At 39.3% G+C, this 20,511-nt stretch overlaps 1 protein-coding gene across 3 annotated transcripts in view; it reads right to left on the reverse strand.

Moving 5' to 3' along the window:
* LOC121738398 overlaps window positions 1-20,511 on the reverse strand; it is a 106,113-nt gene that overhangs the window by 15,099 nt on the left and 70,503 nt on the right. For all 3 annotated transcript variants that reach the window (XM_042130415.1, XM_042130416.1, XM_042130417.1), the window contains exon 5: window positions 16,068-16,177. In XM_042130415.1, the coding sequence (XP_041986349.1) occupies window positions 16,068-16,177 (110 nt within the window). The remainder of the gene's footprint in view (window positions 1-16,067; window positions 16,178-20,511) is intronic.

The following is a 20,511-nucleotide window of genomic DNA, read 5'->3' on the forward strand; positions in this document are numbered from 1 at the left end:
TGCGGCAGGAGTCCTGGCCCTGACCCTTCTTTGGAGTTCGCTCCATGGCTGCTCTATAGGATTAAGGTCTGGGCTCTTTGCTGGCCAATCCAGAACCAAAATTCGGTGCGGTTGAGCAATGAGCATTGTCCTTTGTCAATATGAAACCTTCACCAAAAAACCCGTCGTATGGCACTGCATAATATCCTAGCACGCCTTGAATGTACCGATGGACTGTCAAAGTGCCAAGGCACGGCCTTGTTACGAACTCAATATCGTTTTTTGCACCAAAAGAAATACCGTCTCAAACAGTCCCCGAACCCCGGCCAAATGGAACCATATCGTCAATGCAAACCCCCGCAAATCGTTGTCATTGTCTAAGGTATACTTTCCTGCGACTAATGCTACCATAAAAATTGATTTTGCACTCATCAGAGAAGAATACGACCGGCCATTGCTCCAACGACCAAGCAACGCGAGAACGAGCGAAACTAAGCTGCGCTTGACGTCGTACTGGGGCTGATTTTGGGCTGATTTTGGGTCGCTTGGTAAAGCTTAGAGTCTCTAAAAACTTTGGTATAACAATCTTCTAACCGAAGATCGACTTAAATTAAGACTTATAAAAAACTACTACTTGAGTTAAAACAACAATAAATCAATAAAAATCAAGACAAAACAGGAACAAAATAACATTTGACCAATTTTATCTACACAACAAAACCGATCTAAAAAACTGAGTGATGGGGGTGCCGGGTGATTAGTGATTTGTGTCGATTATGGTCAAGCACGTTGGTGTAAAAAAATTTAGAGTATAATAAATGTACACATACCTTATCATATTCACTTACATTATTAATAAAAAAAATATTAATAACTATTATTTTTAAAGATATACCGAATATAAACACAAACGGGCGGGGTGGGCCGATTTTTTTGCACGCAAGTGTATAATAGGTATATTCAGAGAAGTTGAGTCCTAGACAGATGGCGGACCTACATAAGATGGTCGCGTTCCGTCAAACCTAGATCACGAATCTCGATTCACGGCAAATGTGAGTTCCACACTCGCGGCGCGAAAGCCCGCGAAGGCCGCGAGCCGCGAGTGTGGAGGGTTTCGCAGCTTCGGGTTCGCGCTTCGCGGCATTCCCCGTCGTGTCTGTTTTTTGGCCCGCGACAAAGGGCTCGCGAAGCGCGAACGCGAACATTATCCACACTCGCTTTTTTCGCAGTCGCACACAATGTCAGAGCAGCAGCAACTTCAACAGCAGCGACTTCATTCGCTTCGTCCATTTTATATTTTTATTATTTTTATATACGCGCTATTTATATTACTCAAAAAGATGAGGACCGACCCAACTATTATATATGTCGTAGGATGATTTGATAAATCCGTGTTTTCGCGAAATCCCTAGAATTTTCGCGAAAATTCGATTTATCAAATCATCCTACGACATCGTAGGATGATTTGATAAATCGAATTTTCGCGAAAATTCTAGGGATTTCGCGAAAACACGGATTTATCAAATCATCCTACGACATATACTTAAAATGCGAATATTATGCAAATTAATTGAAACAAAATGTCGGAAACAGTCGCTTGGGTACATACGGGTACGAGGAAACTGATATCAGCATAGACGATAACGGTCACGACTTTCAAGCGTTGATGACGAAATCAGCGGTTATTCGTCGTAACGGATCAATTATTTCTTTGTTCATTCTCTCGCTAGCACACTGCGATAGCGAGGTCTCCGGTTTAGTTTATAACGAGCACTCGCGTAGGTACCACGTATAAGTTACTATTTTCTCAACCACGTTTTCATGGCTGATTTACAAGACTACTTGCAGAAGCAAGGACCACAAGATGAGCAGTATCGGCAAGCTGAGAAGCTTCAGCGGGATGAGCTTCGCCGACAAGAAGAAAGAGCGCAAGAATATGCGGCCAGATGTCGCAAACAGGAAGAAAACGCTCGGGAACAACTCGAGGCAGCCACGCGACATGCTGCCGAAGCTCGGAGAGGTGCAGAGTGGGCTCAAGCAGCAGCGGTGGTAGCTGTCGTGGCCGCAGCCGCGAGAGCGTTCTTCAGATAATGAGTGTTGGGGACTTCTTCCACCATCCCAAATTACAAGCGAAGTCTCTGATCGAACAGTGTATCAAAGTGTCATTCTGGCATGTGATAATATTATTCTTAATGTGTTTTGTCAGCTGCGTCTGACATATTAGCATACTCGCTTGTTACTGTCGGGTTTAAACATCAATAAATGGATAAATAATAATCTTTGTTTTCTTTCACTCGTTGAGGGCAGGTTGTCAGCTGGACACGTAGGCTATGAACATTCTAACACTCCGCTTGCAACCTTAAGTTCGCAAGACTCTGGATTATGCTGAAGCTAACTGGCATATGAGATACTGCACGGCAGTTGTTCAGCGTTAACACAGGCCGTGGTAGCTGCGGACGAAACTTAAGGCAGCGTAGATCTGCTAAAGTAAACAAAGAGCCTTATCGCTTCCACTTTTTTCTACTAAAGAGAGGAAGGGGGGGGGGGGGGGGGGGGTAAAACTACCAGTTCGGCCTGACTCTTGCAATGTTTATCGTGATGTTTTGTTTGGTATGGTACTGATGGATGCTGACCGTTAGATTTTATATGCACAGGCTGTTATGTCTAATCTATTAAATTCCACAATCTGGTAGAGCATATAGCACATTACAAAACGTTGCCGGGGTCTCTGGAACAAGTGGTGCAGGCTGGCTTTCATACGACGATTTCAACGTCGTGTACTTGCATGACGCAATCACTCAGAGGATGACAGGCCGAGCAGAAGTTGATTCTGCAGAGCAGTGGAATGCAGTGCCAGTTGCAACGGCAGGTTCTCAACAAGATAAAGCATACAGAGCATGAGAGTCTGGACCCAAGCGACTCAAACGAATTCTACATCATTGGTTTCCGTCTCACCGTCGAGCTTAAGCTTGCGTGATAGCAAGTATAATGCTATGTGCCGTGGAATCACTAGACGTGACATAGAAGTTCTGGCAAGGACGTAAACACTGCTACATATTATATCAGTCGTAGCTGATAGCGCGCCTCGCTGTTTGATAACGATCGACTACGTGCTCATAAACCTATAAGATGCCGATGTTTTTTTTTTATTTTGTTGCCATTCTACAGCAGTGTTAGGTGCATTTGATCACTCGTGCCCTAAGCTCTAGTACGTTAGTCTCCAGATCTGCCGTGGTGCCAGGCGGTTTCTTGCCAGGTACATTTTTTTGCACCAACAATCCCGTATTCGTGTGATTGTCCGGCTGAGGCAGGATATTCTGTTTTGGAAAATGATCGGACTCTTCAACGATAGCCTCATGGCAGCTTTATTTGTTTCTTTCAAGACGATCGAACTATTAAGATCGTCTGACCACCAAGCAACGTGGCGCCAACAAAAATGATGGAAGTGTCCAAAACTGCATTCTTGTGGGCGAAGTGTAAAATCTTTGTTTTCTTCGACTTGTTTACAGAAGCAGGAGGAGTAATATTGATGTGAACACATGTTTAGGTGAACATGCAGTTTTACGAAATCATGGAGCCGCTTTATGCTCGTGATTTGGGACGTACCTGGTGGGACGATCCCACCGAATATAGGCAAAAGGCTTTCCAGGTTCACGAGAACGCGATCTTCTGGCATTCGGGCTACATCGAAATTATACTTCATTTCCAATTGCTTCTTGTTACAGAACGTAGCATCATATTTGTGAGTAGATAATTGCCACAATCTTCTCCGGATGTACTTGTTTTCCTCACCATTGGGTAGAAATGCTCGGATGAAGTTGCGGTAGTCCTCAAAGTCCAAGAAATTGTTCATGTAGATAAAAATTTCAAACGGTAGAAAAAATTGGCGTAGCTCCGATCCATGCCAAGCCATCATGTTCGTATTGGATTGTTTTGGATATTGGCCGAAGCTATTTACATATCCGACGTTAAAATAACAGATTGAAGTTTCAATGGCCACTTTCACGCAGTAAACATTGCATGCCTATAACATGAGTATATTCACTTCGGCTTGCCAAGAATATGTCGTACCAATATAACGTGCATTGTAGCACCTAGGGGTCATTGTATGTATACAATATTATCCGTTTGCTGCAACAGTGCAACATAACGAGCTCTTTATCCTATGTATACTTTGAACCATTATGCTTCTTAACATTTATGCAAAAGTAATGTACCTAGAATCGTAGTCAGCTGATAAACTTTCATTATGGTTCTTTGCTCGTTTATTAACCATGCCAGTATTTGCGTCTACTCCGCAAGACCTCTACTAATACGAGTGCTCTGGAACTCTTAGATTTCCTACAGTATAGGTACGGTAGGAGACTTGCCACCAAGTCTCCAAGCCAGTCTGTAACAGGGTCAAGCCTAGAGGCTGCGAATTGAGTTCTTACAGGTTATGATTGCTACGGGTTATGGTTTGCACAGAGTACCGTTGATTGGGTGGACACAGGGAAAGTTAGAGCATGTAATTAGCGATTCATTACATGATTTCGTCTTATCGTTCTCTTATACTGTCTACAGATATAAACGAAGGATTGCAAAAATAATAAGAAGTTTGTGGCGGTACCCACAATTCGCTTAACATTCCTGCATCGCGCTATCGAAGTTTCGTAGAACGGCAAGATATATACAACGTCTGAAGTGACGTCAGTGGGCTTCGGCCTGACCGAGCATGCTATCTCGCTCGGTCGGAAGATCTTCCTTTTCGGCCGCCACGAACAACGTTAAATTGGTGACCACCGACAAGAACACGCATCCTTCTGAACATTAATCATCATCAACACTCCCCGCCCCTCCGCACCACGTCAGCAGACATCAAGCATAACCGGGTCGCCTCGACCATAAGCCGCGTTGGAGGTCCGCGCCGGTCGAACCCGCGTCTGGCTTGAACGGGGCAGCCATAGGCTACAACGACCGGTCAGCAAGCAGAACACGGGGTCCCTCTCCTGGTCATTGCACGCGTAGCTTCGGCCCACACCTGACAACACAAGCGCATCGAAGAATACCGCAGGTCTTCGGGGGGGAGTGATGTGGCGGTACCCACAATTCGCTTAACATTCCTGCATCGCGCTATCGAAGTTTCGTAGAACGGCAAGATATATACAACGTCTGAAGTGACGTCAGTGGGCTTCGGCCTGACCGAGCATGCTATCTCGCTCGGTCGGAAGATCTTCCTTTTCGGCCGCCACGAACAACGTTAAAAGTTTATACACTTACAAATTTATTGACAATGTCTACATATGTTGACAAATGTATGTATTATATATTAAGATTACAAATATAATTAAATATCTAGCGAACACAGCGCTCGGCCAATCGGAATAGTAGATTTTTATATACTAAAGGGTTTATATTTAGTCCCATCAATCGTAAAATGAACCAATCTCCATACCAAAGATTTTTATGAACGATTTCGATGTCTCTGCTACTATTCATACCACTCGACAAACGCAACATATACAGTCTGACCGAGGGTAGAAATATTACAGCTATACGGTAAATAACTATAACTGCACTTATTAAAGCGAGCAAGTGAAACCAAAACCACAAAACCGTGTAGATTTTCGCGTTCATAGAGTTTTGCGTCAATACACAAAACCCGTACAGTTTCTGACGATCTCCTGAACTGGCGAAGTTTTGAAAGGAACATTTTGTAATTGTCGGGAATACTGTTTCCAAAGGGCTCTTTGCCTCTTCATTCAATCGTTCGCGGAAAGCCGTTAAAAACGCACCGTAGAGGTCCAAGCCATCACCGAGAAAAGAATCCATGAAGATTATCTGGCCCACGACATTCGTCAAGTTGAGCAGCTCGCACGTGAAGTAGCCGTACGCGTAAGAGTTGTGGTTATGCAGATTCGTGATAACATAATCAAGCAACGGCTCTGTCTTCTCTTCTATATCAGCCCTGCTGAGGACCGGTGTAGTTACATCAGCGATCAGCATTTTCATTCTGCCTTTTTCCAGCGTTTTCCAGATATACCATGGGGTATAGAAAAATAGAGCTTGGATTGGTAATGCAATGCAGACCCACTGATAATAGTTGACGTACCATTTTCTCTTCGGGTCCAGCTCGTTCTGGCTGTGTCAAGTCTTTGACCATTGTACTTGCATTCTGTGTTTCCACACTTTCTAATATGATGAATGTCGACTGCGCTGCGCAGTAGTTGTTCAGGGAGCCGTGGGGATAATCCGAGAAATGACAGTCCATAGGCTCCCCGAAGAGTTCCTTCGAATTAGCGAGCACTGCAAATATCGCTAGCATACCCACTGTTAACTGGTAGTTCAGTATGAAGAAGTTGGAGTCGATGGTATTGCTGTGATCGTTCAGGAGTTTGCGAACTATGTCGATCGCGTTCAACATGTTGAAAGTTTAAAAGTGGACTGAGGCTTAAGCCAGTGACTTCTGCCTATATCATGACGTAGTTTGATTCCTTTGTGACAATTGAGGTACCGTAATGTCTCATTGTATCCCATATATATGTATGCTTAATAGTATTGATGAATCGAACAATATAGCATAACTATTCTGGGTGTTCTCAGAATATGGTGAATCATCCGGGAAAACATTTCGCTAGAACATTGAGGACTGTGTCCATAATATCGACTTGTTTCCTCAATCGCACCAGTGCAATATTCTGCAATCCATCATGATGCTTGCAGTATGCTTAAACGGTCATGCGGTATGAAGGCTATGATGACGGCCATCGCTAGACAAAGCGATTGTTTCGGTGAGCATAGTACAACTAAGGTGATAGTTCGGTGAGACAGCTAGTCGGACAGAAATCATCGGCAAAACATGTCAGCTAACGATGGCCTATGTTTTTTCCCGAAAGAAGCATGTTCTCGTCTCGCGTTGATCCAGCAGGACTCGTTGAGATGTCCGTAGTTTCTTCTATTTTCGACCCTCGTGAGCTCCGGGAGTTGTGAGCGTCGTTCCTAATAACGTTCAGCAGCTTGTTTAGAATTTGCGTCATGGTGCAGAATTCAGTTAACTCGAAGCTCTATGTTTTCTTGTGGTTCTGGTTCCACATTTTAGCGGTCATTAGTGCAATCAATATTGTATGTCGCATAGTCCGTGCACTTGTCCCCTCATTCAGATTTCGCAGTTTCCGAGCCTCGAGTAATCTGAATTGTGATAAGGACGTTAAGGCTGTTTTTCGCAAGCTTCGGATGGGTGATTGGTTTTTGTTGGGTATGCTGCAACGTAAATTGAACTCACTGGCTTACAAGGAGCTCATATCTCAAATGGCACAGCTTAAAGACTCTGAGAAAATAGGTCCTTTTATCATATATCCCGAGCCTTATTGTGGCGAAGTGTAATATTTTAACAAGTGCATAAATTCAACATTTTTTTCTATGTTTACTTTTGCTTTTCATATACTTACGAATTGTGCTCAAATGTTTTATGCGCACATGTATTACTAACATATAAGTTTACTTTTTTCTTTTCTTATGTCTTTATAGTTACTAATGTCATACAAGTAGCATGTAAGTTAACTTTTCTTTTTTTTATATCTTTATAGTTACTAATATCATACAATTAGCATGTAAGTTTACTTTTTCCTTTTTTTATATTTTGTTAGTTACTAATATCAAAGATACATTCCAATTATTTGTAACATTTGAATAAAAATTAAAACATAATACTTTTTTTTTCTATTTATCCCTATTTCGTAACCCTAACTGTTAGCAGTAGAAAACTTGATGCACAGAGGCATTGCAGTTTATGTTAGACACGGCGTAAGTTCGCCCAGAGTCAAGTTTACACCGCTTTGAGGAAAAGCATCTGCGCTCGGATCGTTGTGGATGCATTTGGAAGTAACGTGCATACAATATTGTTGGGAATAAGTGTGCTAACATTCATTACATTGGCGGAATGTCAATTTGAAACTCTTGAGAAATTCACAGCTCGAGGTTAGCGAGAGTTCGAAGGGATAGACGTTGCATTCTTTATGGACGGTGCGGCTCGCATACGTCGCATAGAGCTTGCGAGTTCCAAATGAAAACAACTGCGTGAGATATTGTGTACTTCTGAACAATCTCAACATTACCGTGTAACATGTCCGAAGAAGTTCTCGTCTCGATCTCCCAGAAACGAGTGTTGTGTAAGGAGGTCGCTCGAGAACATTCCGCCGTTATCTGAACAGCTCGGCAAGTGTTACCGTTTGGTCGATAACACTTCCGAGAACGAAACGGAACCGAGCCATATCAACGCACATTGGAGCCACGTTTACTTGAGCGTTGTTAATAATTTTCTATGCTATACATTGCAGCAATCGTGCTTTCAACAACACCGTCAGTTGGTAGTGCAACCATATAATTCCTACGACTCGTACTACAAGTGTACAAGTGGAAAAAAATGAAAATAAAAATACTACCATAGTTCTAGATTTTAATAATCATTTGAATAAAAAAAAAAAAAAACAAAAAAAAACAAAAAAACATTACATTGATAAGTGTATAATGAACTCTCAACACACAATCACGTTCAAAGTATATAATGTAACAACTTATGGCAGTTCACGTATCATTTAAATAGGTGATCAACTACAGTAGTCATACTTTTGGACTGACCATAAATAGATTACATACTAAAGGATACATTATATGAAACAAAATGTTGTGGACGTTCGTTCAACAGTCATGATCGAAAATGTTCATTTTCCTCTACATCTCCATTCTCCACAACTCTAAGCCACAAGTTGTAATGTGATAAGGAAAACAAGCCTAATGATGGCCTAAGCCTCTTAATGATATTTCTGTTAACATTGTTATCATGAAGAAGGAAAATGTCGTCTAATTGCTTGAATAATATTTTCCAGCGAGTGTTGCGATGTGCCCAGAGTCGGTTGAAGCGCCTCCATTTGCGCTTAAAATCTCGGCTCAGCGGTAGATTTCATAATAGTACTTCCAGAGTCGTTCATCAGCACGACGAGTGATGGTATTGGTATGATGTCAAGCGGGTTGTGAGCTACTGGTGCCGGGATCCTCGGGCTCTTCGGAGCAACGATGAAATATGAAGCAGCAACCGTTACTGCAAGCACGAAAGTCATCCAACGATAGCGTATCCGTTTGATAGCGCCGGGAACTTTTGACAGTATTGTAGAACAGTTTATGATTAGCACTGGTGTCATGGTCGAATTTGACCAGATTGCAGCAGACGTTGACTATTCGAATGGTCGTTTCGATTAGGATATAGCATTTGGGGCAACTGAATTCGATTGAACGGTTGTACTTTGGCATGCGAGTCATTAGCCTTTGGGTAGTTGTGCCAATCACGAGATGAGATGGGTGTCTTCTAGAATGTGTGTGGAAGAAGGCGAAGCCACAGTCGCATATGACTGTGCGGCAGGGCAGGATAAACGCTAACTCCATGAGCTCAGTGCTGAACGGAAAACGCTTGATGAAATCAAGGGACATGCATTGATGTGATATCAAAAAGTTGCACTCTAAGCACAGATGCGTTTTCCGAAAACGATTGCTGTTTTTCTTGATGCAAGACATCATATGACTCATTTTGATTAACGACTGCTCTATTATTTCAGTTTGGTTTTTTGTAACGTTGGTATCTTTCAGGACCTTGGTACATTCCAATTCATCGATGCATTTTTTCAATGTGTTGAGGCAGATTACGTGGTCGGGCGCTAGTTTCACTGATTCCAATAGCCCTGTGCCAGATGTTCCAGCACGAGCTTCATCTTGGCATGATTGATGCATCACCTGCTGCTTGCCTGATGATGCTTCGTTGGCTGGTTGTGGCAACGCCGCTTTGGGCTGCTGCTTCTTCTGCTGCTGCTTCTTCTGCTGCTGCTTCTTCTGCCGCTGCTTCTGCGGTTTATCTCGGTGTTTCTCCTTGCTGTCCGACTCAACGGAAGACATGGCTATCGCCTTGTGCAGTCTCTCGATAACTTCGCTCAAAACTCGTTTCTTCTTCACCTTTAGTAGAGAATCTTGATGTGCAGGAGTTTCAACGCAATCCCGCTTCTTGATAGGCAGGGCTAATACGCTTTGGTCTTGAGGAGCAGTATCCACCATCACCAATTCTTTGTCAGAAGTCTTAACCGCTTCCACAAGCGGATCAAATTTGTTTCAGCCAGTTTGTTCGTTTCGATTCTCTTCAAAGTCAACTGCCACCGTGGTTCTCTCGATGACTCTCTGTCCGATTGTGGATTCACTATAACAAACCCGTCGTCATTTCCATAGTTATCTTTTCCAACGTCTCTGTATTTCCCATAATTAATCCATTTGTCGGTTGTATCCGCAATCGTTTCTGTGTATACCATAGTAAGTACAAAATGGATTTATAACGTCGCAAGTGTACGAGATGACTGATCCCTGCAGACTGTCGTCGTACATACGCGTTCCACATATAAAAGTTCTATTTATTATCACTACGGGCCGTCATGACACTACACTCCGATCATTATTCCGCCCACGTTTCCTTGAAGCGATGACGCACGCCGCCACATAGCTCATAAAGTCAACCAATATAGCGCTCTTAAAACATGATTATTGCACATGAAGTTCCGTATTTCACTGTTTTTTTTTGGAAAATTCGCCATTGCGCAGGATATGTTATTTCCAACTCAGATTTACAACGAAATTCACATCAACACTGTGCACGCAACATATGATAGTTCCAAAGGATGCCAAGTGAACAAGCGAGTCGACATCGGGATCGCTTATATATATTGCGCAGACCGGCGGCGTTACGTGTCATTTTGTTATCGGTGTTTCTACCGAAAAACAAAATGGCGGCATTCTAATTGCGTGCTAGGCCGATAACCTTGAGAATAATATAAACAAAATTGATTACGTTTTCCCTAATACAATAACCGTTCGGTTTATCAGGCGGCAATACGGAGAACACGTCAGCCCATGTTTAAGTGCATGCTGCGCTTATGGGTATTATCCCACTTTAGTACCCTTGTTGAAAAAAATAACTTCAATTCTGGGAGTAATGGGTCTTGTGAGTGCCCGCTATGAATGCTGCGCTACAGTCTAGCGTCATGCTTATACATTATGCAAAAGTTGCAAAGCGGTGTATGGCCTACGAGATGCGGGTGACCGCTGCATTTCAACGATAAGCAGATGATTCTACAAGAAGTATGTTTGTTCTAGGCGTTCTAAGTGTCTTTCTAGAATGTAAGCTGTAGGTTTCTGGCCATTCAGCTCGAGCTTGGATGCTGCATGATGCTGCGATTTCAGCAATTGATGTTGCCTGCTGCTTTGACCTATATTCATAGCACCTTAAAGGTGGAACATGGAGAAAAGGTTGAAAGTTTCAAAAATGCATCTGACCGCTATGCACTATGGTATCTTCATCATTGAATCCGAAAATATCACCCTTGCCTTGCCTAGATGCTTAATTTTGAAGTTATAGACCATACGCTAATGTGTCACTGACTGTAGAATGGAAGATACGAATAAGTCAATTTTGCGGCCCCTCATTTTTGCCGCTCTGGGCAAATGTCCGTCGCTCGTCTTCCCTTAGATCGGACCCTGGCAATTCTCTGATAGTAAGTTCATTCTATAGACAGCTTCGCAATCATGTTGAAAAATGTAGTTGTTTTTTTAATGTAAGTAAGTATAAAAATGAATGAGAAATATGAAATAGAGTACCATGGCAAATGTTTACCCTTCATCATGTCCTATACGTGGGAGAGTCATGCTTCGGCACGAATGGGCCGGCTCGACCGGATAAATACCACGTTCTCACAGAAAACCGGCGTGAAACAGCGCTTGCGCTGTGTTTCGCCGAGTGAGTGAGTTTACCGGAGGCCCAATCCCCTAACCCCTACCCTATTCCCTTACCTACCCTCAACTATTCCCTTCCCTTCCCTACCCTCCCCTATTACCCTATTCCCTCTTAAAAGGCCGGCAACGCACTTGCAGCTCTTCTGATGCTGCGACTGTTCATGGGCGACGGAAGTTGCTTTCCATCAGGTGACCCGTTTGCTCGTTTGCCCCCTTATTTCATTAAAAAAAAAAAAAAAAAATGTCCAACGTGGATAGTTTTGCTTTGACAGACATGGTTATCTATCAATCTTTCAGCGCTGCTACTTTCACAGTGAACTCTCTACAAGGAACACGTACACACCCTAAAGTATTATCACTTATTTTTGTTACACTCTGTATATATATATATATATATATATATATATATATATATATATATATATATATATATATATATATATATATAAGGTGCATTGGGGTAACTTCGGAAGAAAAAAAAAATGGGGATATTCCGAAAATGGCAAATAATTACCAAACAGAAAGTAATTTTGAGCTCTGGCTACATTAACCGAGACGCCAATTTAATCACCTCCCCCACTTCCTTTCCCTCGAGCCATCAGCCGGCAGTGTATGTGCGCTAAGTTCATTTTTTCGCGCCAAGTGCAACTTTATGATTTTTTTGGGATTATCGAAATTATCGAAATTACCCCGTATTGTTTTACACAGAAATTAGGTAAGTTACGTAATATTTTCTTTGTTTTAAAGAAGCTTTGACGTTTTTTGCTTTCCTAAGAATAGGTTATGTTGCTCTAGCTATGATTTTTAATAAACATTCGAAATAACCCCAGTGGGGTAAATTTGTTAACGAAATTTCCCCAAAAATTTTTTCATAGTCTTTTGCAGGGGTGCGCAACATAATATAATAATCCGATTTGATGGTCCTAAAATATGGATTGTTCTATTTGTAGGACAAGGTTACTCTTGAATTATATAACTATAATAACCTATCATTATACAAAAAAACAGCTTATTAGGGTACCGTTTAGTCGTTTTAGTTCACTAATCAACAAAACTTAGTTGACTACGGAACCCTAAAACGCACCCCTAACCAGCTGATTTTCTGTATATTGATAGGTTAATAGTTCTATCTCTGTTAGCTACCACTTTCGTTGGCTTTTTTATTGTTCTTATTCTATTTATTTCTTTGCTCCAAATGTTGAGGACATCTACATCCCCGATGGTGTAATTTCGAAAATTTTTCGGTACAAAACTTAGTTTGGTGTCTTCTATGGCTTGTATGCACAATGTTTTTGTATGGGGTAAAATAGAATAAAAATAAATATGTGCCTTAAATGTATTATTACATTAGGTCGTGTTTCGGCTGTTATTCGAAATTACCCCTTGAGTATTCGAAATTACCCATGAAAAGTAGAAATAGGGTTATATTTTAAAGGGGTAGTTATATCAGAATCCGTAAATACTTTTGAACTAAAAAATATACAATTCACATGGAAATATGTTTATTATAACTGTTGTGTTACAGTTATAGGTAACAATTTATACAAATTCGTCTTCTAAACTTGAAACAATGACACAATATACTCACTCTACCAAAAACTTTACGAGATTGCCCCAATGCACATTACAACGCATATCTACACTACTATTATAAAGAGGAAAGATTTGATTTTTTGTTTGTTTGTTTGAGTCGAATAGGCTCCGAAACTACTGGACCGATTTGAAAAATTCTTTTACCATTGGAATCCTGCATTATTTCTGCTGAACATAGGCTAATTTTTATTTTGGAAAAATATAAGGTTCCGTAAGATATTTGGGATTTTCGGACGCAAGGTTTAAAAAATCAACCAGAAAAGTTACTTATTTTGCGTACGCTGCCTAAACTATAAAAGATAGAGGCATAAAATGTTCTAAGTAATTATAGATCTTTTAAATATCTACATAAAAGTCCGCGACACACTTTACCTATCTATGTTGAGTGAGGCACAATAACCATTTTTTTATTAAAAAATCTAGTATTTTTTTTGGACTATATTTAAATGCGTTTATTTAAATCATGCTATTGACCCTTATCAAAATACATTATTTCATCACTAAGTACAGTTAATGTAGATAATATTTGGTCTTTGAATGATTAAAATTGGACGTTTGGTTTTAATGTTATGGCGAAATTAAAATATTACGATTTCTGCTGCACGTTGCGAATTGGGCGTCAAGGCGCGATGCGCGGGTGTGCGTGCGGTAGGGGAGAGATTTAATTATCAGTGCCACAGACTCGCCCGGAGAGTCCACGTAAATATTACCTCGATCGTGGGAATCGCAGACACAATAGATTTTCAATAGTTATGCGACAGCCGGGTGCTGCTTTATTGATTTGATATAGACTATCGTGCTTCATTATTATAATCCTAATTTCAAAAAAGCTTTAAAAGTTATGACTACGAAAGTAATATTTTTAGAACTTTTTAAAATAAGTTTTGAATGACTATTATTTTTGATTGCTATTATAATTAATTAATTTCTTTAACTATAAATCTCCAATAGCGGCAGCCGGCTGCCAGCATAACAATTGAAGATCTATTGTGTCTGCGATACCCACGATGCCGATGCACGATGGAAGTATTAATGCATATTTTTTAATCCACACTATTTCTGCTGAATATAGGCTATATTTAATGAGAGAAAAAAGGGAACCGTATTAAGTGTTAATAATTGTGTGAAAAATCTACCAAAATATTCCTTCTTGCTTATGCTTTATAAATTATAGACTATACTTACTTATCGCAAAGTGATGTACTATAGTCTTATAGAGGACATTAATATCAACGTAAAAGTCCGCGATATCGTATGTCTGACTACTACAATTATTATTATCTTACAATAACTACTTTTTAATCTAAAAATATGCAATAACGTAACGTTGCGCTGGTACAAACCATGCCAAACTACTTATCAGCAGGTATTAGTATTTACCAGAGGAGTTTTTAAATTCGCTGAATCCTTCTGGACTTCCACCACACGAACTGACGTTAAAAATCGGAATTCCAATCATGCTTTTGAGAAATTTATGCCCACCAAATATGTGCAATGGGACAAGGCTGCTTATTAAAGAATTAAAGGACAATTTAATTGTAGCTACCATTATCACCGGCCCAGCAGCTGGTCAACTAGCTCATATACCGAGGATACCGATGATTCCAACTGATCTGCCAATCCCATTTAAACGGCTTCAATTTCCGGTAAAAATATCTTTCGCATTGACTATTAACAAGTCCCAAGGTCAAACTTTCAAATTAGTAGGCATCGACTTACGAAAAGAATGTTTTACTCATGGTCAACTATACGTTGGCCTATCCCGAGTTGGAGCTGCTGATAATCAATTTATTTTGCTGCCACAAAATAAAACAACATCAAATATCGTTTACAGGGAAGCTTTAACCCAATTTTAATGGAATCTTTTACGCAAAAAGAAGTATGGTGTAAAAAAACATAAAGCGCAAAAGTACAACAAAAACACTTTATACAAAAACAAATAGAAAATTTCAAAATGTATATTATAGTAGATGTAGGTAAGCATAAAATAATAAAGCATAAAACTACAAAAAAAAACATAAGTAAAATATTTTAAACAAAAAAAAAACATGAAGAAATTGCAAAATATTATAAATAATAGTATCTTCTGCAGGTAAGGATAAAATAATCAAACATAACACTTAAAATATAAAAATATAAAAAAAAAAATACAATAAAAATGTGTTATATGTACATAATAATTATAATATAGTAGTTGCAGGCTAAATAATGTAAACTATTTTTATGTTCTGCTTAACTTAAAGATTGACTACCTTTATTTAAAAAAAAAAATTAAAAACCAATGTCCACCCGTGCGAAGCCGGGCCGGGCCGCTAGTTATATATATAATTTTGTAATCTCGGCTCCAACGATTTTCATGAAATTTAGTATATAGGGGGTTTCGGGGGCGATAAATCGATCTAGCTAGGAATCATTTTCAGAAAATGTCTTTTTATTCGTTGATAATCGATAAACTGAAAAATTTGACTCTTCCTGACATCTATTTACGAATAATAATACTATTTTGTTAGCAACTAATTGTTTTAACGACCAGCAGAGGGCGTTATTAAGTAACACGAAGTCAATGAGTGTTTGCTATACCGAGCAAAGCTCGGTCATCCAGGTACTAATTATTATCATAGCCCAATATCGAGCCATCACATCTCGGCCAGTTTAAAAAAAAGTTTCCACCTGCCTTTAAAAAACAAAATAATTACCTGTCTTGAAGGCCTTCCAGTTCTTCATCCTGCTCTCCAAGAGTCGAGTCCAGGTCCAAATACGGTCCATAATCACCGTCCTTGAATACTTGTAGAGTCGCATCGTCGAGCTGCAACAAGAAAATTACATTAGCGCCATCTGTTATCGCGCGCTGGAATGACTAGCGTTTCAGGCTGGAACTAGATTTATGTAGTTGTTTCTATTCGCCGACAGATGGCAGTTTGCCGTATAAACACCGACTATTGTAGAGCGAGGCAAGTTGACATTTTGATAAAAACCAGGTTTTAGTCGGTGCAGTTTTTGAATGCAACAGCCAAAAATTTTACTATTAGAGCGATTAATAATAAAATATACTAGACAGTAAGTACATAATATTTTAAAGCACTTTACATTAGTTGATTTATAAGCAAATTTGAAATGACGGATGTTTATATTGAGGGTGTTAATTGATATTCTATTTGCCACCAGGTTCTGCTATTTAGCCTTATAAGGGTCTATCGTGTCAAACTGCTGTCATATGTCACGATACCTATTATGCCTATTTGACACGATAGACCCTAAGGCTACATAGCGGCACCTGATGGCAAATAGAATATCAAACGCCCTCATTAATCATTGGTCGGACTATAGCAAATCAATATTGATTGTGATCTATCCCATGTATCCTAATTTTCTGCGTAATTCGGTCGGGTTAACCCAATTCCAAAAGCTCCAAAGCAATTCATAAAAAAATGGGCCCAGCCCATCTTCTTATGAATCAAATTTTCTGACAGCACCTTATCAGATCAATTTAGATTTTTGTTATACTAACGTAAGATTACAAAGCCTGGTAATTCCTGAAACAGTGATTCACTGTCGAAATTAGCTACGGTTGTGAACTATTAACATTTCACATCGTTCGCCATTACTTTTGGGAACCAAATGAACCACCTGCACAACTGGCGCCTCTCCAAATTATATTAATTGCTGGAAAGTGGAGCGTCTGTAAATATTATAATTCCAATACCAACATAAACTTGTTGGTTATGAAACATAATGTAGAGGCATGCTTTGCGCTTAGGCCCTTGTTACATCCACCGAGTAGAGCTGTAGCGACTAGCGAGACAGTTTTTGTTTCGGCCAATCAGATTGACCGAGAGCACCGGGTGCTCGGCAGAGGCCACTGTCTCGGCACATTACTCGGTAGGTATGATCATGGCATTAGGGCCTTGTTACACCTACCGAGTAGAGTCCTTTTTTAAAATAAGGGGGGCAAGCGAGCAAACAGATCACCTGATGGAAAGCAACTACCGTTGCCTATTAAGAGGAAATACGCTCTCTTCTTGAAGGTTTGCAGGTCGTATATTTTTTTGTGGCAAGACAGTGGCTCTACGTTCTCTCCTCGGTAGGTGATCAGGCTCTTACGAGTGTTTTTTTCGGAAAAAAATATCTAAATGCATTGGTGTTTAAATATATTTTGCTTTTAGTGATAAAAATGATAAGAAGCTGCAACTTTATCAATATAGTAGTGTTTAATATTTTTGTACGTAAAGAAAATAGATTACGGATAGTATATAGAACAGACAGATTCACAATCATAGTTTCAATTATGAATTATGATTATATTGGTAGGAATTTATCGTTGCCTAAAAATAAACAGAGGCCTATTATATACAGCTTCGCTATCATTAATAATGTTTGGTTAACTTTACCTTAAAAAATTGCAAAATACCATATTCTCTACTATCCCGATATGGGTTTACATCAAGTATCGTAATCTGTGTTAAGGGGGCGACTAACCCTAAAGTGTCGATTTTATAATTCATTTTATACTTGAAAATAAGCCCCGAATTGTTTCATTTTCTAAAATTAGTACAGTGCTACATTATATTTCCGAGAATTCGATCTGAGCAAAAACACAATATCTTAAAATATTCTCGATAGAAAAAAATCACAAAGATGCATCTAATTTTCACGAATTTTTCATTTATTGCCATAACCGTGCATTGAACTAAGTTAATATTTTAACACATTGTATAAAATGCTATCATTGAGAGATCGACCTGATTTTTAAAATGTTGTATATTGAGTTATTGAGAAAAAACTAATTTGACGATGAATCCGCGTCGTCCTTTTTCACCTGGCATATGAAAGACGGGCGTGAGTGTGAAGAGAGAAGGACGATGTTAGATTTTTGGGGTTAGTCGCTTTCTTAAGTAAAATTATCTCTTATGTTTATTATATCATTACTCACAGTCGCGTGAAATGTGAAGTCATAATAATGAGTAAAATAAACTAGACTATAAATAAAATGAATGAGCAAGTCCGGTGAAATCTGCAACGTTGTTAGTCACACAAACAAAAATACTCGCACATAATCAAGGTGTGGAAAGACGTGTCTCATTTACATTACATTTTCAGCACATAGTGATTAAAGATTAAGCCCGGCCGCACATTGTCCGAATTTTGATCAGAAACAGTTGAATTTTGCCGGACCGCCATACAGTATCCGAAATATCCTTCCGGCGAGTTCGAGCTCACTCGGCTCAGTACAAAATGTAAGAGACAGCGCGGACGTTCAACTGTTTCTGATCAGAAATTTCGGACAATGTGCGGCCGGGCTAAAGACCATACAAATATTATTAATGTTAAAGTATGTTTGTTTGTCACTTTGTCTATTACCTCTTCACGCTTAAATCATTAAACTGATTTTGATGGGTATGGATCTCCATACCCATCAAAATCAGTTTAATATTCAGTGCAGTATTCTTTCTCGGTACTCAAAGTATCTACTTTTAGTCCCGAGAAAGAATACTGCAAAGGGTAGTTTTTATCCTAGCTAAACTATGTTTCCGCGCTATAAACGCATTTTGGCGAACTGGATTTACGGGCGTCATTCAGTAGATGACTGTGGTGTACAATAAGTTACTGTTTATTAATGTTTTTGGAGTTCATAATTAAATATTGCTGTCAAATTTTCTAGTTTCTTCTTATACGCTAGCTGGGTCACTTATGCCTGTCTAGAAGGTTTGCTATACTCAACTTGGTAAGGTCTTGCTGAGATAATATTTAGAATAAATATATTTTTGACTATAACATTATATTTAAGATAGTCATCATTATAAACACATTATCACTGTCCGTTTGATAAATGCATGACTAAACTCAGTGTCTTTACGTCAGATCATGTTTAAAAAAGTCTGTGATTAAATTGATAAAGTATTGCGTCAAAATAATTCGAACAAAGCGACATATCAGGTTTTATTACCTGATTGTGCATTCTATTTATACATATACGAAATTCGCACTGTTGAAACAAATATTAAGGAATAAGTTAAAAAACCGAATACACATTTTTAGTTGGCTGAAAATGGAGGTACAATTCTTTCAATGTTAGCTATTAGCTAAAATACCAACTATTAACAAAGCTTAATGTCTAAACACATTAGACCGAAAAAACACGGCCGAAGTTCGGTACTATAATTATTGTAATGTACTTATTTAAAATTACCGATGATTATTGACACACCATCCCGAAATTACGTCGTGTTATATTGTAACACGTTTGATACAACGAAGTCCGAAGTTGAGAACATCGGCCGCGTAACTTCGGCATGGCATGGTGTGTTTAGACCATAAAGTTAATATACCTCTAGGTATATTAACTTTATGGTTTCTGACATTTATTCCTAGATTTCGTCTTAAAAAAAGGAGGTTATCAATTTGAATTTCGACTCGTATAGATTATTTCCAGATTTTTTAGTATTTAGTATATTTTTAGTATATTAAGATTTAAGTTAGTCTTTATGAGCGTCTGAACAATTATAAAAAAATTACAAAAGTGTTATGTATGTAAATTGTATGTGTGTGTTCTCATAATATCTCCGGAACTACAATTTCTTTTTAGTGTTTTATTTTAATAGGTAAATGGTAATAAACATAATGAATACTGCAGTTTCATCAAAATAGGTTCAGTAGTTTTTGCGTTAGGTAATTTTAAAAATTTATATTATGTATTTAATGTTTTAAAAATATTATTTCAAAAGTAATTTGAAAGAGTGACTAGTGATAACTGATAACACTTGTTTGGAATTCAACATGTAGATTATTATTTTGCGTGCAACCGGAAATGGACATAATATGATATTATGTTCTTGTGGCAGTTGCTTCTCATCCGTAGTCTAGTGGTTTAGAGCGTAGCTCTTGACTTGGAGGTCGTGGGTTCGATTCCCTCGTTGGAAACATGTTATTTTATACGTGGGAGAGCCATGCTTCGGCACGAATGGGCCGGCTCGACCGGAGAAATACCACGCTCTCACAGAAAACCGGCGTGAAACAGCGCTTGAGCTATGTTTCGCCGAGTTAGTGAGTTTACCGAAGGCCCAATCCCCTTCCCTACCCTCCCCTATTACCTTCCCTTCCCTTCTCTATCCTCCTCTATTCCCTTCCCTTCCTTTCCTTACT

The sequence above is a fragment of the Aricia agestis genome, chromosome Z, assembly GCF_905147365.1.
Source record: "Aricia agestis chromosome Z, ilAriAges1.1, whole genome shotgun sequence".
Classification (NCBI taxonomy): domain Eukaryota; kingdom Metazoa; phylum Arthropoda; class Insecta; order Lepidoptera; family Lycaenidae; genus Aricia; species Aricia agestis.